The 20,499-nt window shown below is 35.5% G+C and overlaps 1 protein-coding gene and 2 non-coding genes across 4 annotated transcripts in view; all 3 read left to right on the top strand.

The window, feature by feature from the left end:
* The window catches only part of cd99 (CD99 molecule), a 33,980-nt gene that overhangs the window by 6,196 nt on the left and 7,285 nt on the right, over positions 1-20,499 (top strand). Inside the window, exons 2-11 of one of the 2 annotated variants that reach the window (XM_058380937.1) lie at positions 7,911-7,934; positions 8,095-8,121; positions 8,381-8,410; positions 9,407-9,436; positions 9,579-9,599; positions 10,000-10,035; positions 10,549-10,572; positions 10,663-10,728; positions 12,255-12,278; positions 16,021-18,370. In XM_058380937.1, coding sequence (XP_058236920.1) covers positions 7,911-7,934; positions 8,095-8,121; positions 8,381-8,410; positions 9,407-9,436; positions 9,579-9,599; positions 10,000-10,035; positions 10,549-10,572; positions 10,663-10,728; positions 12,255-12,278; positions 16,021-16,178 — 440 coding nt within the window. In that variant the 3' untranslated portion in view covers positions 16,179-18,370. Of the gene's footprint in view, positions 1-7,910; positions 7,935-8,094; positions 8,122-8,380; positions 8,411-9,406; positions 9,437-9,578; positions 9,600-9,999; positions 10,036-10,548; positions 10,573-10,662; positions 10,729-12,254; positions 12,279-16,020; positions 18,371-20,499 lie in introns of those variants that run through there. The other variant, XM_058380936.1, reaches the window with a different exon arrangement.
* Positions 19,199-19,289, top strand: trnar-ucu (transfer RNA arginine (anticodon UCU)). Its single transcript is given in 2 exon segments — positions 19,199-19,235; positions 19,254-19,289. It is a non-coding gene; the product is annotated as a tRNA-Arg (tRNA).
* On the top strand, positions 19,966-20,056 carry trnar-ucu (transfer RNA arginine (anticodon UCU)). The gene is given in 2 exon segments: positions 19,966-20,002; positions 20,021-20,056. It is a non-coding gene; the product is annotated as a tRNA-Arg (tRNA).

The following is a 20,499-nucleotide window of genomic DNA, read 5'->3' as shown; positions in this document are numbered from 1 at the left end:
GGGATTTAATCTTATTTACATCACAGTAGACATGTCCAAACTGGAAGTAGATAATGGATATGAAGAACCTAGAGAGTCTAGAATACAATGATGATTTTATAGTTTATGCAAATTGTATTACATTTCTATTAGTATTTTTAGGTTATATATTGTAAAATATAAATCAGAGGCCTAAATATTAAAGGAAAGTTTAAACTATTTGATTATAGTGCATATAGTTGAATAAAATTTCTGCTAGCCCTTCTTCTCCTTTTAGAAATGTCCTATCCTAATTTCTGCATATGTTAAAATAGATCACACAGACAGTCATGGTAATGTTATAAACTATTAGCTTTATTCTGTTTTGTTTTTTAAAGATAGAAAATAGTGATGATTCCACAGCTTCAGCACAATCCGCTTAATTTACCGTGCTATTATTAATCAACATACAACCAAATAAGTCATTAAAGTATATATAAGTGACACACAGTGTTCTGTATTCTGCCTTTGCGTGACTTGAAGACTCATACTTCCTGTAATGCCGTGCATGTACTCTAACTTGGTGCCCATGAGCACCAAACCGCAAGCACGAGGACATGCGCTGTTCATTTTTAGAAAACGCCATGAATCAAATTCTCCTTTTAATCTCCTGGCTGCGTGTGTAGGTTTTGCAATGCCTTTAACTTTGCCCGCAGAAACCATTTGGCTCTTTTTTTAAGATCTCCTCTGTCATAAATGTCATTTTTAAAACTATCAACAACGTACAGAATGTAGAATCATTTCTCAAATTGAATGCAGCTCATGCGCGGGCTAGGCTTACCTTTTATTTATTTTGACAAGCGCTTTTATCCAAAGTGAATTACATGTGAGGCACAATTCAATTCGAAGAAACGCTGTCACTAAGGATAAATGTTAGCACTCAGGTTGCTAGCCTCATATTGAAATGTTGAAGTGAAATTGACCAGACATTTCCTAGTTGAGAGAAAAATAGACCTAAATGTTACGTGTCTGTGACAAAACCTTCATCCTACCTCTTTTCTAGCAAGGAATGCATCCATCATTTAGCGATCGTGTGCTTAGTAGGCCTTCATACATTTTTGTTTGTATTCCAAAGCAACTGGTGAGATTAGCTTTTTGTTAATTAGCCCGGTTAGCATTCCTGATTTTATCTCCAGAAAGTTTTTTTCTGACTAATTTCAAATTACAGGATGTGTGTTCAGGCAAATGTAAGAAATCCTCACAGAGTGTTAAAGTTCAGGCTCAATGGCTGGGTATACAACCACACTAGCAATGCTAATGGAGCTAATATTCAGTAATCCCTGGCTTTCATTCTTTCTTAGCATTGTTGAGCTAAAAGCCACATTTTCTCTACTTCCTCTGTGCCATTCAGCAGATCGAGCCTCGCCTTGCCCTAAAAAGCATTCTTTAGTTTCAGTAGTGAGTCAAATGTTAATCACCATGGGGTACGGACAAACAATAACAACCAGCAAACATCACCTTGGCAACCTGTTTATACAGGATACACACTGAGTGTTGGTTTCAGGTTTCAGACATGATTCATTCAGACACTTACAGTCATATGGAGTGTCATAACAGCAGACATGTTTAGACCTACACGTTATTGCAGATCTTTAATATTCCGCGACATTTTTAAGATTTTATTCATTATGGCAATTATTTGTGACTGTGTCAGCACCACTGACATTTGTAGAGGTGAGCCTCTGTCACTGGCAGCATTTCTAATTTTTTACTGTTTTTGCAAGGTTTTTGTAGATCCAGAAAAAAATAGAATTTAAAGACTCATTTTCTCAAGTCCTGGAAAAAACATGTATATATTCAGGTCAGTTGTATAGGCTCAAGGTTCAAAACTTGTTAAAAATCCCATTTTCCCACACAGCCTCTATATATCACTTTTTTTTTTCTTGATACGGTTAATGACCTTTAAAACTGGAACATTATGTTTCAATACAAATGGAAAATAGAAAGAAGAAAAAAAAAGCAATCTGTAAAAGTCTTTCTGTAGAAGGTCTGAATTTGATTCACAAATAAAGGGCACGATGTGGTCACTGTAAAATTTGAAGGTGTTTATTTAAATAGGTCAGTCTGGTGCAAAGGATGTGGTTTTAACTTTGTTGTGATTATGTACATATAAACCAACCTTCTTTGCTTAACCTTAACCAGAGTCTAGCTTTGCACAGAGTCAGTGGCTCAGTCGTACGCTGCGTCCTAACAACATGCTAACTGATGACTAGCATAGAATTTTAGACACCGAGTTATCACCAGTTTATTGGAATCAAAACATCAAGCAAGGTTTTTTTTTTTACGTTAAATCAACAATAAGAATGACGTTTAAATAAAGTTTACTGTAAGACTAATAAGACCAAACGCTAGAACAAATAGGAGGTTTGTTTTCGTAAGCAAAATTATAGTTGCTATAGTTACTTGTTAGTCTGCTTATTTTATTTATACAGGCTGATCAGCTCGTTCTTTTCACACCTGACTGGCCCTTGTCCAAATGTAACCTGGCTCAGTTTATTACTGTTAAGAATTGATGGTATGCACACGGACAACATATACCGTAGAAGAAGGAATAAGAATGTCGTTATTATATTACGTGTCTGTCGTAAGGTTACGATTGAGGAAAAGGCTCTCGACTTTACTCAAGCTATAGAAAAATAAATTATAATTGTGTTATATCAATCATAGGTATAAGTTTTACAACATTTGGCAGACACCTTTATCCAGAGCGACTAATATACATATTATTTTATACATCTGAGATGTTGAGGGTTAGGGGGGCCTTGCTCAGGGGCCCAGTGGTAGCAGCTTGGCTGTAGTGGGATTTGAACACCAAAATGTCTGATTCATAGGCCAATATCCTAACCACTGAGCTACAACACTAAAAATAAATAAATAAATAAACAAATAAATAAATAAACAAACCTGACTTTGCTTTATTTTATTTTATTTTACTTAAAATTCCATTTTATTTTCTTTATTTATATTTTTATTTTATTTTTAATTTACTTCAAATTCCCTTTTATTTCATTTTTATTTGTAAATTTATAAATAAATAAATAAAGAAAGAAAGAAAGAAAGAAAGTAACCAGACTTTGTTTACTTTAGCTATAGAAACATGTCATTATTGTGTCATGTCTCTGTCTTTTCTTTATTTAGGTATAGAGAAATGTCATTATTTAGTTAATTGTCTATCATAGAGTGTTAAAAACAGAGCCTTATTTATTTTAGATATTGAAATAACTGGCAGGATTGTGTTTGTCGTAGCCTGTGAGGATTGTTTAAAAAGGAGGAGTTGCTTTATTTTTGCTGTAGAAGATGATACTGTAATGTCATTGGCTATAAAAAGTCAGTAATGTGCGATGCCTGTTTTAGAGCGTTAAATCTGTTGTAAATGGCCTTGACTTTTATTTTTAGCTATAGAACCAGTCTTTATTACGGCGTAGAATTACAATCGCTAAGAAAAATAAAAAAAAGAAATTGTTGTGTGACGTGTCTGTGTGAAGACTGGTTAGAAAATCAGCTTTAGCGACAGAACGCATCATTATTGTCATAGTGTCAAGAACTTCAGCCGTAATATATTAAAACCACCTGCTCAGTATGGTGTAGATCTCTCTTGCACCTATAAAAAGCTCTGATGCTTTGAGGCATGGACTCCACAAGACCTCTAAATGTGTGCTATGGCACATTATCTGGTACCAAGACGTTCAATCTGACTGAGATATTGGCAATTTGTAGGCGGAGTCAACACCTTGAGCTGTTTGTCATGTTCCTCAGATCATTCCTGACCTATTTTTGCTTCTGAATGTGGTCACTGATATTAAGGAATATTTAATGATCCACTATTGGATCTGTAACACACACACACTCGACTGTATGAACTGAACTGAACGCAAACACACAAACACTCATTCAGTATACACCCATGTCTATAGCACCACCCATATTAAATCTGTTTACTGTCTAGCACATTCAATCAGTTGCTGCTTTTTCACACCACATTTCAAAACTGCCACCAACTATTACATAAGTGGACGTGTTAACAAGAGCTCTCTTTGTTTACAGTCCTCTTATTTTTGCACAGTTTACTGTATAATATACAGAATGTACACTGACCGGTGCTATTTTGTGTATTTTTTGTATCTGTCTTTTGTCTTGCACTTGTTGTACACGATGCACTTTATGTGGCTAGGACAATTATGTAGCTCTGTGTTGTTTTATGTAGCTCTGTGTTGTTCTTATGTAGCTGTGTTGTTCTTATGTAGCTTTGTGTTGTTCTTATGTGCCTCTGTGTTGTTCTTATGTAGCTTTGTGTTGTTCTTATGTAGCTTTGTGTTGTTCTTATGTGCCTCTGTTTTGTTCTTATGTAGCTTTGTGTTGTTCTTATGTGCCTCTGTCTTGTTCTTATGTAGCTTTGTGTTGTTCTTATGTGCCTCTGTCTTGTTCTTATGTAGCTTTGTGTTGTTCTTATGTGCCTCTGTCTTGTTCTTATGTAGCTTTGTGTTGTTCTTATGTGCCTCTGTCTTGTTCTTATGTAGCTTTGTGTTGTTCTTATGTGCCTCTGTCTTGTTCTTATGTAGCTTTGTGTTGTTCTTATGTGCCTCTGTCTTGTTCTTATGTAGCTTTGTGTTGTTCTTATGTGCCTCTGTCTTGTTCTTATGTAGCTTTGTGTTGTTCTTATGTAGCTGTGTTGTTCTTATGTAGCTTTGTGTTGTTCTTATGTGCCTCTGTTTTGTTCTTATGTAGCTCTGTGTTGTTCTTATGTGCCTCTGTTTTGTTCTTATGTAGCTCTGTGTTGTTCTTATGTGCCTCTGTTTTGTTCTTATGTAGCTCTGTGTTGTTCTTATGTGCTTCTGTTTTGTTCTTATGTAGCTGTGTTGTTCTTATGTAGCTCTGTGTTGTTCTTATGTGCCTCTATTTTGTTCTTACGTAGCTGTGTTGTTCTTATGTAGCTGTGTTGTTCTTATGTAGCTGTGTTGTTCTTATGTGCCTCTGTTTTGTTCTTATGTAGCTGTGTTGTTCTTATGTGCCTCTGTTTTGTTCTTATGTAGCTCTGTGTTGTTCTTATGTAGCTTTGTGTTGTTCTTATGTGCCTCTGTGTTGTTTTATGTAGCTCTGTGTTGTTTTATGTAGATCTATGTTGTTTTATGTAGCTCTGTGTTGTTTTATGTAGCTCTGTGTTGTTGTTATATAGCTCTTTGTTGTTCTTATGTAGCTCTACATTGTTCTTATGTTGCTTTGTGTTGTTCTTATGTAGCTCTACATTGTTCTTATGTAGCTTTGTGTTGTTGTTATGTAGCTCTGTGTTGTACTTATGTAGCTCTTTGTTGTTCTTATGTAGCTCTGTGTTGTTCTTATGTAGCTCTGTGTTGTTCTTATGTAGCTCTTTGTTGTTCTTATGTAGCTATGTGTTGTTCTTATGTAGCTCTACATTGTTCTTATGTAGCTCTACGTTGTTCTTATGTAGCTTTGTGTTGTTATGTAGCTCTATGTTGTTTTATGTAGCTCTGTGTTGTTCTTATGTAGCTGTGTTGTTCTTATGTAGCTGTGTTGTTCTTATGTGCCTCTGTTTTGTTCTTATGTAGCTGTGTTGTTCTTATGTGCCTCTGTTTTGTTCTTATGTAGCTCTGTGTTGTTCTTATGTAGCTCTGTGTTGTTCTTATGTGCCTCTGTTTTGTTCTTACGTAGCTGTGTTGTTCTTATGTAGCTCTGTGTTGTTCTTATGTGCCTCTGTTTTGTTCTTATGTAGCTTTGTGTTGTTCTTATGTGCCTCTGTTTTGTTCTTATGTAGCTCTGTGTTGTTCTTATGTGCCTCTGTTTTGTTCTTACGTAGCTTTGTGTTGTTCTTTTCTAGCTCTGATTTGTTCTTATGTAGCTTTATCTTGTTCTTCTGTGCCTCTGTTTTGTTTAATTTAGCTCTGTGTTGTTTTATGTGTCTCTGTTTTGTTTAATGTAGCTCTGTGATGTTCTTATGTGGCTCTGTGATGTTTAATGTAGCTCTGTGTTGTTTTATGTAGCTCTGTGTTGTTCTTATGTAGGTCTGTGTTGTTCTTATGTGCCTCTGTTTTGTTCTTACGTAGCTGTGTTCTTATGTAGCTCTGTGTTGTTCTTATGTGCCTCTGTTTTGTTCTTATGTAGCTGTGTTGTTCTTTTCTAGCTCTGATTTGTTCTTATGTAGCTTTATCTTGTTCTTCTGTGGCTCTGTTTTGTTTAATTTAGCTCTGTGTTGTTTTATGTGTCTCTGTTTTGTTTAATGTAGCTCTGTGATGTTCTTATGTAGCTCTGTGATGTTTAATGTAGCTCTGTGTTGTTTTATGTAGCTCTGTGTCGTTCTTATGTAGCTCTGTGTCGTTCTTATGTAGCTCTGTGTCGTTCTTATGTAGCTCTGTGTTGTTTTATGTAGCTCTGTGATGTTTTATGTAGCTCTGTGTTGTTTTATGTAGCTCTGTGTTGTTTTATGTAGCTCTATGTCCTTCTTATGTAGCTCTGTGTTGTTTTATGTAGCTCTGTGTTGTTCTTATGTGGCTCTGTGATGTTTTATGTAGCTCTGTGTTGTTTTATGTAGCTCTGTGTTGTTTTATGTAGCTCTGTGTCGTTTTATGTAGCTCTGTGTTGTTTTATGTAGCTCTGTGTTGTTTTATGTAGCTCTGTGTCGTTCTTATGTGGCTCTGTGATGTTTTATGTAGCTCTGTGTTGTTTTATATAGCTCTGTGTTGTTTTATGTAGCTCTGTGTTGTTCTTATGTAGCTCTGTTTTGTTTTATGTAGCTCTGTGTCATTCTTATGTGGCTCTGTGATGTTTTATGTAGCTCAGTGTTGTTTTATGTAGCTCAGTGTTGTTTTATGTAGCTCTGTGTTGTTTTATGTAGCTCTGTGTTTTGCTTATGTAGCTCTGTGTTGTTTAATGTAGCTCTGTGTTTTTTTTCTGTAGCTTCATGTAGTTTTATGTAGTTCTGTGTTGCTTCATATAGCACCATGGACCTGGAAAAGCATTGTTTCATTTCACTATGTATTGCGTCAGCTATTTATGGTTGAAATGACAATGAAAGCTTCTTGGTTTAACTTGGAATGTACTAACTACTGCTTGGAACTGTTTTGCTTTGGAGATGCACTGACTTAGTCGTCTAGCTATCATCAATTTGCTCAATTCCTTTCACTTGCCCATTTACCCCCCCAACACACACACACACATCAGTTTCAAGAACTGACTGTTCACTTACTGTCTGATATAATCCCACCCATTGACTTGTGCCACTGTAAAGAAATAACCAGCGTTACTCACATCACCTATCAGTGGTTTTAAAGTATCATGGCTGATTGGTATATGTCTAAAGATTTTAAGCAAGATTATACCAGCATGTAGAAATGTCAGAAGTTGTAAGCACCTGAAGTGACATTTTATAAATGCCACTAAAGGTTGGTGTATGAGTTCAAGTAGAACTTAGCATTAGTTGTATAGTTGTAAAAACCCTCAATAAGAATCAGTTAAAACAACCGAAGCGAGTTCGTCCCCCTCTTTGTAACCAAAGATGGACGTATTTTGTAGAAATAAGTTCACCTTGTCTGCGTTTGGTTTAGTCCACTTCCCTGTTCGTTAGATCTGATGGAAAATAAAAGTGTAGGTTGTACACAAAGCATTTCTCTGTGTTTCCACTGGACACCAGAGATTTTAACTACAAAATCACCTCACATAAAACTTCACAATAATATTTACTTTTTTAATATTTCTAGTATTTACACATAGTGTTGTTAAGGTGCTTAGGGATTTCGTCTAGAAGTTTTTTAATATTAATTTGATATTTGGAGTCTTAAACATTTTATCCATGTTGAAAAGTCTCAGACTTATTATTTTATTAAACGTATGTGTAACACAGAGATTGTCATTTTAATAGCAATATTTTCCTCCTTTTGCAGACTTTGATCTTTCAGATGCCGTAGGTAAGTTAACACTAATAATAATACTGCTAATAATTCTAATAACAATTGTTCATTTCTTAAATATTCGGAACAATGTTTGTATTTTTTGTAATTGCTTTTTAAATGATTATAATTATATATAAAATGAATATTATATTAATTATAATGATCTCCATTTAAGACGATGAAAAACCTACACCTAAAACAGGTAAAGTTCCTATTTATTTCATTTTTCATAATAATTGGAATATTTTTGATATTACAACAATTGCCTCATTAAAATATATAAGGATATTACAGTTTAGTGACATTGGGAACGTTTACTATATGTATAACAGACAACTGTCTAAAAGTGAACTATATGATGCTCATAAAATTCATTATGTAATAATGTGTACATGGTCTAAGGGCAGTGACTGGTGTCCTATGATTATATGATTTTGATTACTGTTTTCCCTGTCATACAGAAGTAAAACCACCCAAGGCAAACGACGGAGGTGAGGTCACACACACACACACACACACACACACACACACACACACACACACACACACATGCACACACACATTATGCTTTTATTACAGATTGTAAATGTGAGGTGTCTGTGGAAAACCCTTCATGTGTCATTGTGGCTGAATTCTAGAAAACAAAATGTAAAACAGCAATATATGAAATTCCATTTTATTTTATTTCTTGAAAAGTTATTTTTAATTTAATTTAATTAAAATTAAAAAATTAATTTAATTTTTAATTTTATTTAAATGATCATTTTTTAAAATTTTACTTAAATTCCATTTAATTTTTACTTTTTTGATTTAATTTGACTTTACTTCCAGTTCTCCTTTATTTTATTTCTAAATTTCCCCCTATTTTTTATTCTGTTTTTTAATCTTCTGTTTATTTGTTATTCCATTTGACTCTGTTTCTATTTCCATTATGTATGTGACTAATCAAACTTGAATTTGATTGGAATTCGAAATCATTTTATTTAGCTCTATCTAACCTCACTTGGCATCCAAATATAATTTTTTTCTCGTCACAAATTCTCCCTCTCACTGGACGACACCCTGCGGCATGACCACATTTATTTATATTTTGGTTATGTCCCCGCCCGTCCTGTCATTATTCTGTTACTGATTATGTTTACCTGTTCTGTGTTTAATTCATGTTTACACATTTCTTTTTATATCCTCTGCGTTATTATTCTTAGTGAAATCTTGTCGTTTGTCATCATGTCATAGTCTCTTTGCCTTGTTTTCCAAATCCTCAAACCCTGGCTGTTTCTCTCGGCTTTGTTATGGCTGGTTTCACCTAGTATGTTTTCTGGTGTGTTGTACCTCGCTATGGACTTAATCTAGTTTCAGACTAAACCTAATAAAATGCTAAATGTAGTCAGTTTGCTTTAATATGTATAAAATCTGGCAGGTGATTCACTATTTGATTGATATTAGATTGTTATTAGATAAACATTTCTCTGTTTTTCTGTTCCTAGAATTGACCCTTGAAGACGCTCTCCTTCCAGGTAAAGTCTTCTTCGCTGCTATGTGTCTAATGAGTCCTTAAGCAGGAACGAGGTCTTTCCTTTAGCTTTAAAGTTATCTCAGGAGTTTGTTTCATTGCTAAATCTTGATGATCCCAAGCTGATATTTTCTTTTCTGTTCTAGATCCAGAGAAACCTAATACTGGTAAATTGCACACACACACACACACACACACACACACATACAAAACAAAAATTTCTTATCTCGTCGTTTATCAAGTTCTCTGGTGTCGTTGTGTTTAACCAATCAACACACTGCATGTCTGGATAGTGGTGATAGTGAGGAGAATATGAAAACGTGCTGGTGACGATTTCTAATGTTATTTTTGCGACTTAAAGGTGCAATCTGCTATTTTTAAAAGTTTCTCGAGAGCTCTAATAACGTTTTAAAGAAAGACTTTACAGCATTTTTAATTTATTTCACAGGTAGCAGAGGGTTCTAAACGGATTACAGATTGCCCCTTTAAGCAGCTCTCTCTAATAGTTGTGTTGAGTTTTTTACCCAAAATTGTTAATACTTTTTAATACACTGTATGTTTCTACAGATCCTAAGCAACCTGTAGCCCCACCGAATAGTGGAGGTATGGATTCTATGCTTTGTGTGTGTGTGTGTGTGTTTCTTATGTTATTTTTGCTACTTAAAGGTGCTATTTTTAAAAGTTTCTCGAGAGCGCTAATAATGTTGAATTTTAAAGAATTTTTTTCAAGAAAGACTTTATAGTATTTATATGCTTATTTAATAAATTATTTCAGTTTTATCTTTACATTTTTACGGATCTTTCTGAATTTTCCCAGTGTTAATACACCTGCATAGCCCTTCATTTTTCTTCAAAAGGCAACTAATTCTGCGTACGCCGTATCTTCAGAGAGGGTTTGTCAGTTGATATAAGATGAGATGAGATGTACAATTACTAATCCCACAGTTGTGTACATTCTTGTATAAATACTCTAATTTATTTCACAGGTAGCAGAGGGTTCTAAACATTACAGATTGTCCCTCTTAAGCAGCAATACGATAATGTCTCTCTGATAGTTGTGTTGAATTTTTTATCCAAAATTGTTAATACTTTTTAATACATTTTATGTTTCTACAGATCCTAAGCCACCGACTAGTGGAGGTATGGACTCTATGCTTTGTGTGTGTGTGTGTGTATGTGTGTGTGTGTGTGTGTGTGGTCCCTCCGGTTAACGTTCTTTATATTTTATAGGAGATTTCAGTGATACAGATCTTTTGGATGGCAACCCTGATACCAGTCAGGGTGATTGGTCTGAAGGTATGCTTTTTAGAAAAGCACAGTGTGGCATTAGATGATTTTTACCCTTTTGAGCAGTCAGATCACAAAATATAGGGAGCGTGAGAAAAACAAACATGGAGGACATAGTGAGCTAATCTGAGTTAAAATACAAACAAAAGAACAAAGAAATATTGACTTAAACATAGCTAATCTCTGTGATATTCAGTAGTATGTGATGTGTTAAGTTTATCCACCCTAATTTGTTTTCATCTAATCTAGATAACAAGCTAGAAAAGCTAGTGAGCTAATGCTAGCTAGGACTGAAAGCATTCAGAAGCATTTATTTTATTGTCTTTAACTTGTGGATTTGTTGTTTGTTGTTTGTTTGTATTCAAGATTCAAATACTTTTAGTATTTCTTATTTACACCTGTTTCTTTTCTCTTTGTGTGTGTTTGCGTGTTTTCTGTGTTTGCTAATTTACAGGTAAGTTGTTCTCTTGTTTGCGGTTAGCCTGCGGTGCTGTCTGGGTTAGCCTGGATAATGAAAGAAAACACAAGTTTGACAAGAATTTACAGAGCTAGCTAACTCGTTCATCTGCTGTTAAAGAAATGGTTAAGAATATGATCCGGAAAATCCAGACTCATGCTGAAATCCTACTTGTGTTTACCTGAGATATCCTTGTTACTAGCACTGAGTTAGCTAGCTAGAAACATTATGATATCTGGAGACGTGGGTGCTTTCTTAAAATGTATACTTGTGTATATTCACAAATCCTGGCATTTCTAATGAGGATAAAGATAAATAGATGTTCCTGGACCTAATTAGTTGGATTTCTTTCCAAATCCATTTTAATTTATGAGTCATAGTAGCTATTTTTAATGGTGCAAATTGACATGATCTGGGATGAATTAAATGGGTTCAATTAAATGGTTGAAAAGTACTGGCTGATTTTCAGCACCTTTAGAAACACCTCAAAGCTGTAGGTTGCGGACGGATGTATAAAAAGGCAGGAAGTCGTCCTGTTTGTAGTGTCGAGGCACGGACAGTCAGAAAGAACATTCTGGAATTTTTATTGTGCTTTGAATGAAGAAAGGGTGCGCCTCACTTAAGGATCATATTTTTTAACAACACATTGCTTGCCTCTAATTAGCAATTACTATATCAGGTTATTACAAACTAATAAAATATATACAGGTTTATAGTAGTGGTTTAACTCACTGCCACAATTTAGTGCTTCAAACATTGTTATCTATATCTGGATTTGGATTTAGATTTATTTACACCATCATGACCCTGACCAGTAAGTTACTAAGGATGTGGTAAATAAATCACCCAGAGCTGCTAGACATTTCTAGACAAACACAGACAGCACAGTGTGTTAATATGATCTTTTTTTTGTCACCGAGCTTCATATATGACCTTTTTGTATTATTCCACATGGTATAATATTTAATATATTAAGAATTCTTATTTTCTTACGTTGTTAATATACAGATATTTATATGCTGTAAGAAATTTATATGCATACATGTCTCACATTTGTTTGTTCCATTTATTTCTTTAGACCCTCAAAATGACCAGCCTAAAGGTAAATACACATTCTTTCACTTATGTTAAGCTTTTATAATCTTATCTAGCTGTTGTTAATAGTAGTGGTCCTCGGATTAAAGGAAACGATGACGCTGTTATGAGTTCCTGTTTAATTCAGCCCCAACAAATCTTGAGATTTTTTTCAGTTTTCGAATGTATATCATCAAGGAATATGATGTTTTCTAAGGTACCAGTTTTTTGGATAACTTACTTAAACTCTTGGAGAAAGGGTTCTCTAAAGGGTTCTTACACAAATTCTGTCTCTGGTTCTCCATACAATTTTTAACATTAAATCTTTACTTGAAGCCACTTTAGCTGTCATGGAACCCATCCCTCTACAGTCTGAAAAACGGAAGGTTCTCAAAAATAAAGGTTCTTTGTCAGGGTGTACAGTTCTACTAAGAACATTCATGGAATGTATCCACTGCACAAAAGGTTCTTTAGACAATAAAAATGTTCTTTCTGGCTCAAAGAATAAAATAGGGTTCTTTTAATACCAAAACCACCATCAGTGGTTATCAGTAATCAGGGCGAAAATGATAATTTCGTATACCAGCTGTCCCAAAATAGCTATCAAAATATTATTTGGGGTTCAAATTGAATGCAAATACATTGGTTAGGAAGCTAATATAATTCCCTTTAATCTGATGTAAATTTTAAAAAAAATTGCTCATTGTTAAGTTGACAATCTACCCATGTAATTACAAGTGGCACAGAAACACGACTTATACTGCGCATGTGCAGTACAAAACGGATTTTGCAGAGCTCTGGATTTTGTTCTGCGTATGTGCGAAACATATGCTGCTATGCGTATGCTGCTAACAACACTTTATACATTATATTAGTAGTAGTATTATAACAACAGTATTATAAATACCTGGCTTATAAATAAACTGCCGTAAATCGTTTCGTCATACTTCAGACTAGAAGTAGACTCATTTCTGCACATGAGCAGTACAAATCGTGTTTCCGGTACCAATCGAGTAGGGACAGTTGTTATAATACTACTAATAATATAACGTTACAACGTGTTGTTGGCAGCAATTTCGCGCATGCACAGTACAAATTGTCTTTACAGTACGGATCGAATAGCCACAGTGACTTTCCCGAAATGCGTGAATGAATACAGTTTCTAGAGGTTCAAACTTTATTTGCATATGACCACCATTCGCTGAGACATTAGTTCCCAAACTCAGCCCAAAATATTTGCGCTTTCCTACCAGCTAAAGCTAAAACGGTTATATATTATATAATGTCAAAACCTGACAACTTGAGTGTTTTTTAATAATGACGATTCATATCATTTACTTTATGTACTTGACTAGATTGCAACATGATTTTACTGAAAATGTGCATTAATTACCATATTTATTACAAAAAAATTCAGCTTTAAATAGTATTTACAATATTTTACAAGACACTTTTGTTAGTTGTTTTTGTGATGTCATTCAGGGGAAAAAAATTACGATTTTCTACTTAAAAATCATTTGTATAGAGTGGTTTTATGTTAAAAACGACATTAAATTTGAATTCTACAGAAAAAAATCTCTGGAATGCAAAGGCTGAAGGCAATAACGCTTCAATACCTCTTCTAGATCAAAGGTTATAGAAATTTAAGGGCAAATTTTTACCGACTCGGGTCAGCAAACTCAGCGTTTTGTGAAGGCATTTATATAGAGCAAAAATTCTCCAAAATGGTCATTTTTTCCCCGTTTTCAAATGCTCAAAACTTTTGATCTAGAACAGATATTTTCAAAATTCAACCTTTTTTTAAATCGTTTCAATTAGATCTTTAAGAAACAACCATAAAAATAAGAACAATAGTAATTTGAAAATTTAAGGGTGGTTGCTACTTTTAAGAACCATTTACTGAATGTTTCTTAGGGGAACCTAAAATGGCGTCAGTGCGAAAACAAACCCTTTTTGGTTCTTCTTGCCAACTTTATTTTTAACAGTGTAGGGTTACTTGAGGGTTCTTTGAATGATCCAGGTGTTCTAACAATGAAACCACTGTGTTATGGGGTTCCAAACTGAATGTTCACTTTTAGAATGAGGAGTTCTGGCTTTCTAGTAGTTTTATTTTTCTGAACTCGCACTGTAATAAGGTTATTGAGAGTTTTGGGATATGGAATAGGTTCTATGGCTACCTTATGTGGAACCTTTTCTGAAGGGGAAACATGATGATATAGAGTTCTACATGGGTTCTTCTAGAGGGACAAACTCTTCAAAAGAAGCCTAGAAGTGCTAGATGGAAACTTTTTCTCTTTGTAATCTAGGATCACGCTAGGATTATGTGCTTCTGGCTTCATTTGGAACGTTTTATCAATGTTTAACCCTTTATTATATAGTTCTATGTGGAACCTTTACGCGTTTACACAGAAGAACAAACTGATTAGTCTTTGTTTTTCTTTCTAAGAGTGGGTTCTGTGCATGAAGCCTACAGTAACCATTGTTTTGTCAGAGAAAAGATAGGAAATGCTTTGATCTCAAATATAGAATGCCAACTCCCAGTAGAACTATGTGTTTTTGTTATGCCATGGCTTAAAACCTATATTTTAAACCTTTATACATTTCAAAGTTTATAGTCATAATCAGTAAACACTTCTTATATCAGTAAGCATTCTTAAACGTGGGATCATTTCAGCGGCACATAATAAAATATCTGCTCAAGAGAAAAAAAGTTGGCCTTTGTGCTAAAATGTGGTCTGTAACCAGGAAAAAAAATCAGAAAGCTCCACCTTGCATTAGCACGTAATCTCTCTAGCCTAGGCATATGTTTTTGGCATTGTGGATGATTGCATTGTTCTCGGTACACCAGTACCCCTGGATGTTATGAATATCTACTCTTCTTCTGAGCTGTGACGTGAGACTTTTTTTTTTTTCATTTGAGGTGTCCTTTAGTTCTTTTATGTAAAACATGGGCTACGTTCAGATTACCCCTTACTTCCTTTTATTCATTTTATCACCATTTCCTTCCTTCTTTTATCCAGATTTTCATTGTCTTAACTAACACCCCTGATACTGGTAACAGGACTGGCTGCTTTGCTTCTCTGGTGGCACATTTTTTTCAAGGACAATCAGGAAAGATTTGGATATTTTATAATAAATAGTGGGCTTTAAGTATTCCTGGTTGGATTCGAACTTACACAGTTAACAGGATATGGATCTCTTGATGGAGGAAGTCGGAATATAAGGGAATGAAAGGAATGAACGTACACAGTAAAATGCTTGCGCTTACTTAAAGTTATGGCAGTATAACAGTAGTGCTTATAAAGTACTGGAGGATTATGAAAGCTTAGGCGCTTTAATTTGGTCTTTGTCTGCTCCTCGTAGGAAAAAATGTTTGTGGGAATTTCTGTGTCTTGAACAAGTCAGGAAAACTGCAGTTCTGGTGAATAAAATGCCCCATAACTCCTTACATAAGCATCAGACAGTCCAGCGCATGGAAACAATTACTCCGGTCGACTCTGGATCTGGTGCTTGGTGAACTCAGCATTTTAAACTATTTTTATTTCATTTTGCAAACACACATCCATATTGGTCTTCTAGTCTATTGGTGCTTGGACCCCTTGATGCATTCTTCATTTTGATCAAGTATGGACAAGTTTGAACAAGCTGTGTCACTAATAGAGCAATTTGGGTTGTTCCAAAATGTAATAGAAAGCTTGGTTTTACTTTGGCTGTCTGTGATGTCAGAGACAGTGCCCTAAATCCTCTGCTTCGATATCCTGTCGTTGCAGAACTATACCAGCAGTGGCTGAAGCTCCTGACGTTGCTAGGAGATAACATGCCAGAAGGCCTCCATGACTGGATTGCCAACTCTAAACAAGTTGTAGTGTCCCTTCTAGAAAGACTGATGGAGCTCCTGGACTTATCCGAAGCAGAGAAGCAGTCTTGATGATCCAATGAGCAGCGAGTCTCTTTGTCTGATTTTATTAAAAGCATGTTAACAGGCATGTTTGATCAGGTTACTGAAGGTGGTTTGGTGGCGTGACTGTTATTGGTTTTTCTGGTCATATTAAGCTTTGTCTGGCGTTGCTCAGTCTTACCTTGGGATACTGGATTTGTTCTCATTTTATTTTTTTCTTGATCGTTGAACTGTTCTTTCATTTGATATATGAGCACTTTCCAACCATCACTTCCTTCCTTTAATTCTTTTTTAAAGATCTTGTCCTTCCTTGTCATTTTCCTTCCTATACTTTTTTACACCCTGTTTTTTTTTTTTTTGCACTGTCAGGAATATCCTTCTTCTTTGCTTGCATCGAATCTCTTCTCACAGTCCAGTAGTGCAGGTTCTGTAATGTGTTTGGCTCTAGTTTTAAATCAAACCAGTTCCTCTGTGGTTCTGTGGTATGAAGTCTTTCTCCTCCCCCAGAGCTCATAATGGTACATTCCTCTCCAAAAAATCTCTGTGACTTCTTGTCTCGTTCTCGCAAATCTCGAACACTCGAAGTTTTTGTTTGGCCCTTATATTTTTTTAATTAATTCTGCAAAATATTTTCCAAAATTTAAAAAAAAGAAGAAGAAACCATTTAATCAGTATGGTTTGCAAATCCGACCTTGTAAAATTTCTCCAGGTTGACTTGTTTACATTTAGACTGAATTTTGTCTTCATTAGCAAATAGAAAATTGTAACTAGTAAGATTTTATTTCTACCTGAGTAAGAAAACACTCACCCTTAAAAATACTAAATACATTACTGAATTAACCACAAGCATGTTCATTAAAGTGTAGGCAGCAAAGATGTTTTAATAACACAAATGATCTCAAGTTATTCTTGCGTTTATTTCATTTTATTTTACAAACAGATGAGTCTAAACAAATAATTACAGAAGACAGATCCATATCAGCATCCTTCTTTTCCAGCATAAGCTTTGCAGGTGCTTTTCTTTTCCACCCTTTGCTAGATTGAATGTGGTAGCTTAGTGGTTAATGTGCTGAAACACTGATCAAAAGGCTATAAATTCAAATCCTAGCTTTACCAAGTGTCTACCTCTGGACCCCTGTGCAAGGCCCTTAAATCTCAGCTGCATTAAATGGCATAAGGCATTCTGGATAAGGGTGCCTGCTCAATAATGTAAATATAGGCAGCCTTTTTCTTGTATTTGATTGACTATGAATCAGGGATACATATTGATAGGCTTGTAATGTTGGATATAATCAATAGTTATATGTCAGTAAATTAGGACACAATTTTGGTTACATGACTCCTGAAGTTTGCTCCTATCCCCACATAGCCAGACCTTCAGATTGACAGCAGAAGGTCTGGACTCCATAATAGATTTTACTGGCCAAGGACTGTCCAAAAGAGCATTTGATTGACATGAAAATGAACCAATCGCAGTCTGTTTTGTTCAGAGAATTGGGACTTTCCCAGTAACTCAACAAAATGTACCAAAATGAGAGATTTAGCTCATCATTTTCTGCTTTTCTGCCTTCCTTACAAATCTCTTGCTACTTTTTTAAAAGTATACTTTTACAGTGGAACCTCGGCATGCAAATGCCTTCCCTTACCAATTTGCATCGGCATATGAACCTTTTTTGGTATACGAACGAACCAAACTGAACCGAATGCTGGCTAAGTTGCGTATACGTGTGGGAGCCGTTCAAAATTTGTCTGCATCAGTGGAAAGCCAAATGAAGGCAGCCAAAATGAGTTTACCAATTTTACGAGTTTTTTTTTCAGACAGTGAAAACTGTCTTGAAAGAGTCAGTACACGATACCAACGTTGCCTTCAGCATGCGTTCAAAAGCTAGGTGACTGCCTTTTTTTTGTTGACAGATTGGTGGCGTGGGTGGTCTGTTCTATTTATAGCCTAAGCTTGGGGGTACGACTTCCTGTGAGGAGCCTTGACATGGAATGCTTGGCTTGTGTCAGTTCTTTGTAAGCAGCCGTACAGTTTACATACTCTTCTTATTGGGAATATTGGTTATATTTTTGGCTGGCTGGAATGGATTATCTGCATTTACATTATTTCTTATAGGAAAATTCATATCACAGTACAGATTTTCCCCATAAGAACTCACTTCCAGAACGAATTAAATCCGTATGCCGAGGTTCCACTGTATTTTAGTTAAAACCGGCTTAAATTGATATTCATTTATACACACACACTGTATAACTCTTGTTTTGCCTTCCAGTCTTTTTGATAGTGCCTTTATTTTGTCTGAAGTGTTTCCTGCCCCCTCTTGAGTCAAAACTGTTGTCGTCTGGACTGTGTTTGTACTAAAACGTGTCTCTCTTACTGAGAAACGTTATTAATTAAGAGACTTCTCTTAGGCATAATGCCTTAACTCCTTGAAACATGTTGTCATAACAAGCTGGCCGTCACTGTTGCTGACATTTTAGTAGGCCTGAGAGAGAGGGTGAGTCATAACACATACCACACATAGCATGTGTTCATTAGTGGGAGAACAGCCGAGATCAGGCACGTGGTGTTCTCTGAAACGTGAGGAAATAAGAGATGAATTCTGCACTGCACGTGTTCCTTACTTTCTACGATCACATGGGAGTTTACTTTAAATGAAAGGGTCATTTTTTCACCTTAGATGTTACCTTAACAAGCTTCTCTGTTTTTTGTGTACTGAATATAGAATCCTGTTACAACATTGCATTGTTTATTTCTGTTTATTTTTGCACCCCCCCCCCTTTCTGTGTGTAACTGCACTGCTCTGAGTTTCTTTAAATAAACTTTTTATGAAAGGTGAAACCATTTTGAATTCCTTCACTAGAGAAGCCACCGCTATTATTAAATCTCTGAGCAGGACTCATCCATAACATGGCATCCCTGCTGACATTTTCAGAATGGCGTGTGTGTTAATGTGTTTGTGGCCTCTTCTGACTCAGGGTGTGTATTCGGAAATAGCCTGAAATCTGACTGATTGCTGTCTCAGTCACTTGTGGCCATCTTTTTGAGTGGCTCTGTGGCGCAATGGATAGCGCATTGGACTTCTAGCAACACTTGGTGTAGTGATTCAAAGGTTGTGGGTTCGAGTCCCACCAGAGTCGAACTTATGTCCTTCAAGTGGCTGCAAAAAAAGACTTTGTTGTTGCCATATCCAATAATATAAAAAATAAAGTATATCCATAAAACACCTCCTGAAGTCCTAAGAAGTTCACCAACAGTACTTGATTTCAACCAGAACTTGTATTCATGATAATTAGAAATGTGGGCGTTCCCTTAAAATTACAGAAGATCCTAGTACAGATAAAAGTTACTCACAAAGCATCTTAACCCTTAAAAGAGCTTTTAAGGTCAAAAGGTGTTCGGAGGAGGGAGGAGGACGTTTAAGAGGCAGAGGAGAAAATGGCCCAAAAGTGAAGAGGAATGTGTCATACCTAGCAACATGGTTAGCCCCGCCTCTTCTTTAAGAAAAAAGTTTTGCTCAGATAAGATCTGAGATCCTGAGGTCCTGAATTACTCTTAATCTTAAAAATATCTAGCTCCGGTTGCACTATGTAGCAGGCTATGTATGTTACAGTTTTCTTTAAGAAAATACACAGGACTGAAGAACATTAAACTTACAGAACAGATGGACTATTATGTACATTATTTAACACAATCATGTTTAAAAATGTAAAATAGATATCTACTTCAAAATTTTAGCTGTAATGTGTAGAGTTGATAGTTTTTGAGAGAGACTGTCTTACTGGCTTCTGCCTGTATCCTAGCCTAAAGCTGTCAGGCTCTGTGGCGCAATGGATAGCGCATTGGACTTCTAGCAGCACTTGGTGTAGTGATTCAAAGGTTGTGGGTTCGAGTCCCACCAGAGTCGAAATTATAATTATATGAGTGTTATGAAAACTTTCATACATCCATGCAAATAAATCCAGTCTTGTGACAAAGTTTTATTTTACCCCAACAATTTTTAAAATCAAGTCATGATGAGATTTAAAGTTTATATTCCCCATGCCAGTTTAATTTTATTCATCTCTAGTTGGGTTTCTGCTTCTTTTTCTTCCTCTTCTTATTCAACTAGGGTGTTTTTATGCATGTGTACAGCCAGTGAAGAAAAAAAAAAGTGATGTCATTATGTGCAATTCGCAACCATGCAAAACTATATGCAAATATCCAACCATCAAAACGACCAGAAAGTCTGATTCGCCATGGTAGCAGTGATCCCTGAAGTCAGACATGCTTCTGAATGCCTAAACTCATGGTAAAGGTCATTGGTTTGTTTTTCGAGATATTTTACATTACAGCTTTGGATATATCAGT

This window comes from Hemibagrus wyckioides, linkage group LG26 (genome assembly GCF_019097595.1).
Source record: "Hemibagrus wyckioides isolate EC202008001 linkage group LG26, SWU_Hwy_1.0, whole genome shotgun sequence".
Classification (NCBI taxonomy): Eukaryota; Metazoa; Chordata; class Actinopteri; order Siluriformes; family Bagridae; genus Hemibagrus; species Hemibagrus wyckioides.
Note: the sequence above shows the minus strand (reverse complement) of the source record. Positions and strands in the feature narration are given on the sequence as shown.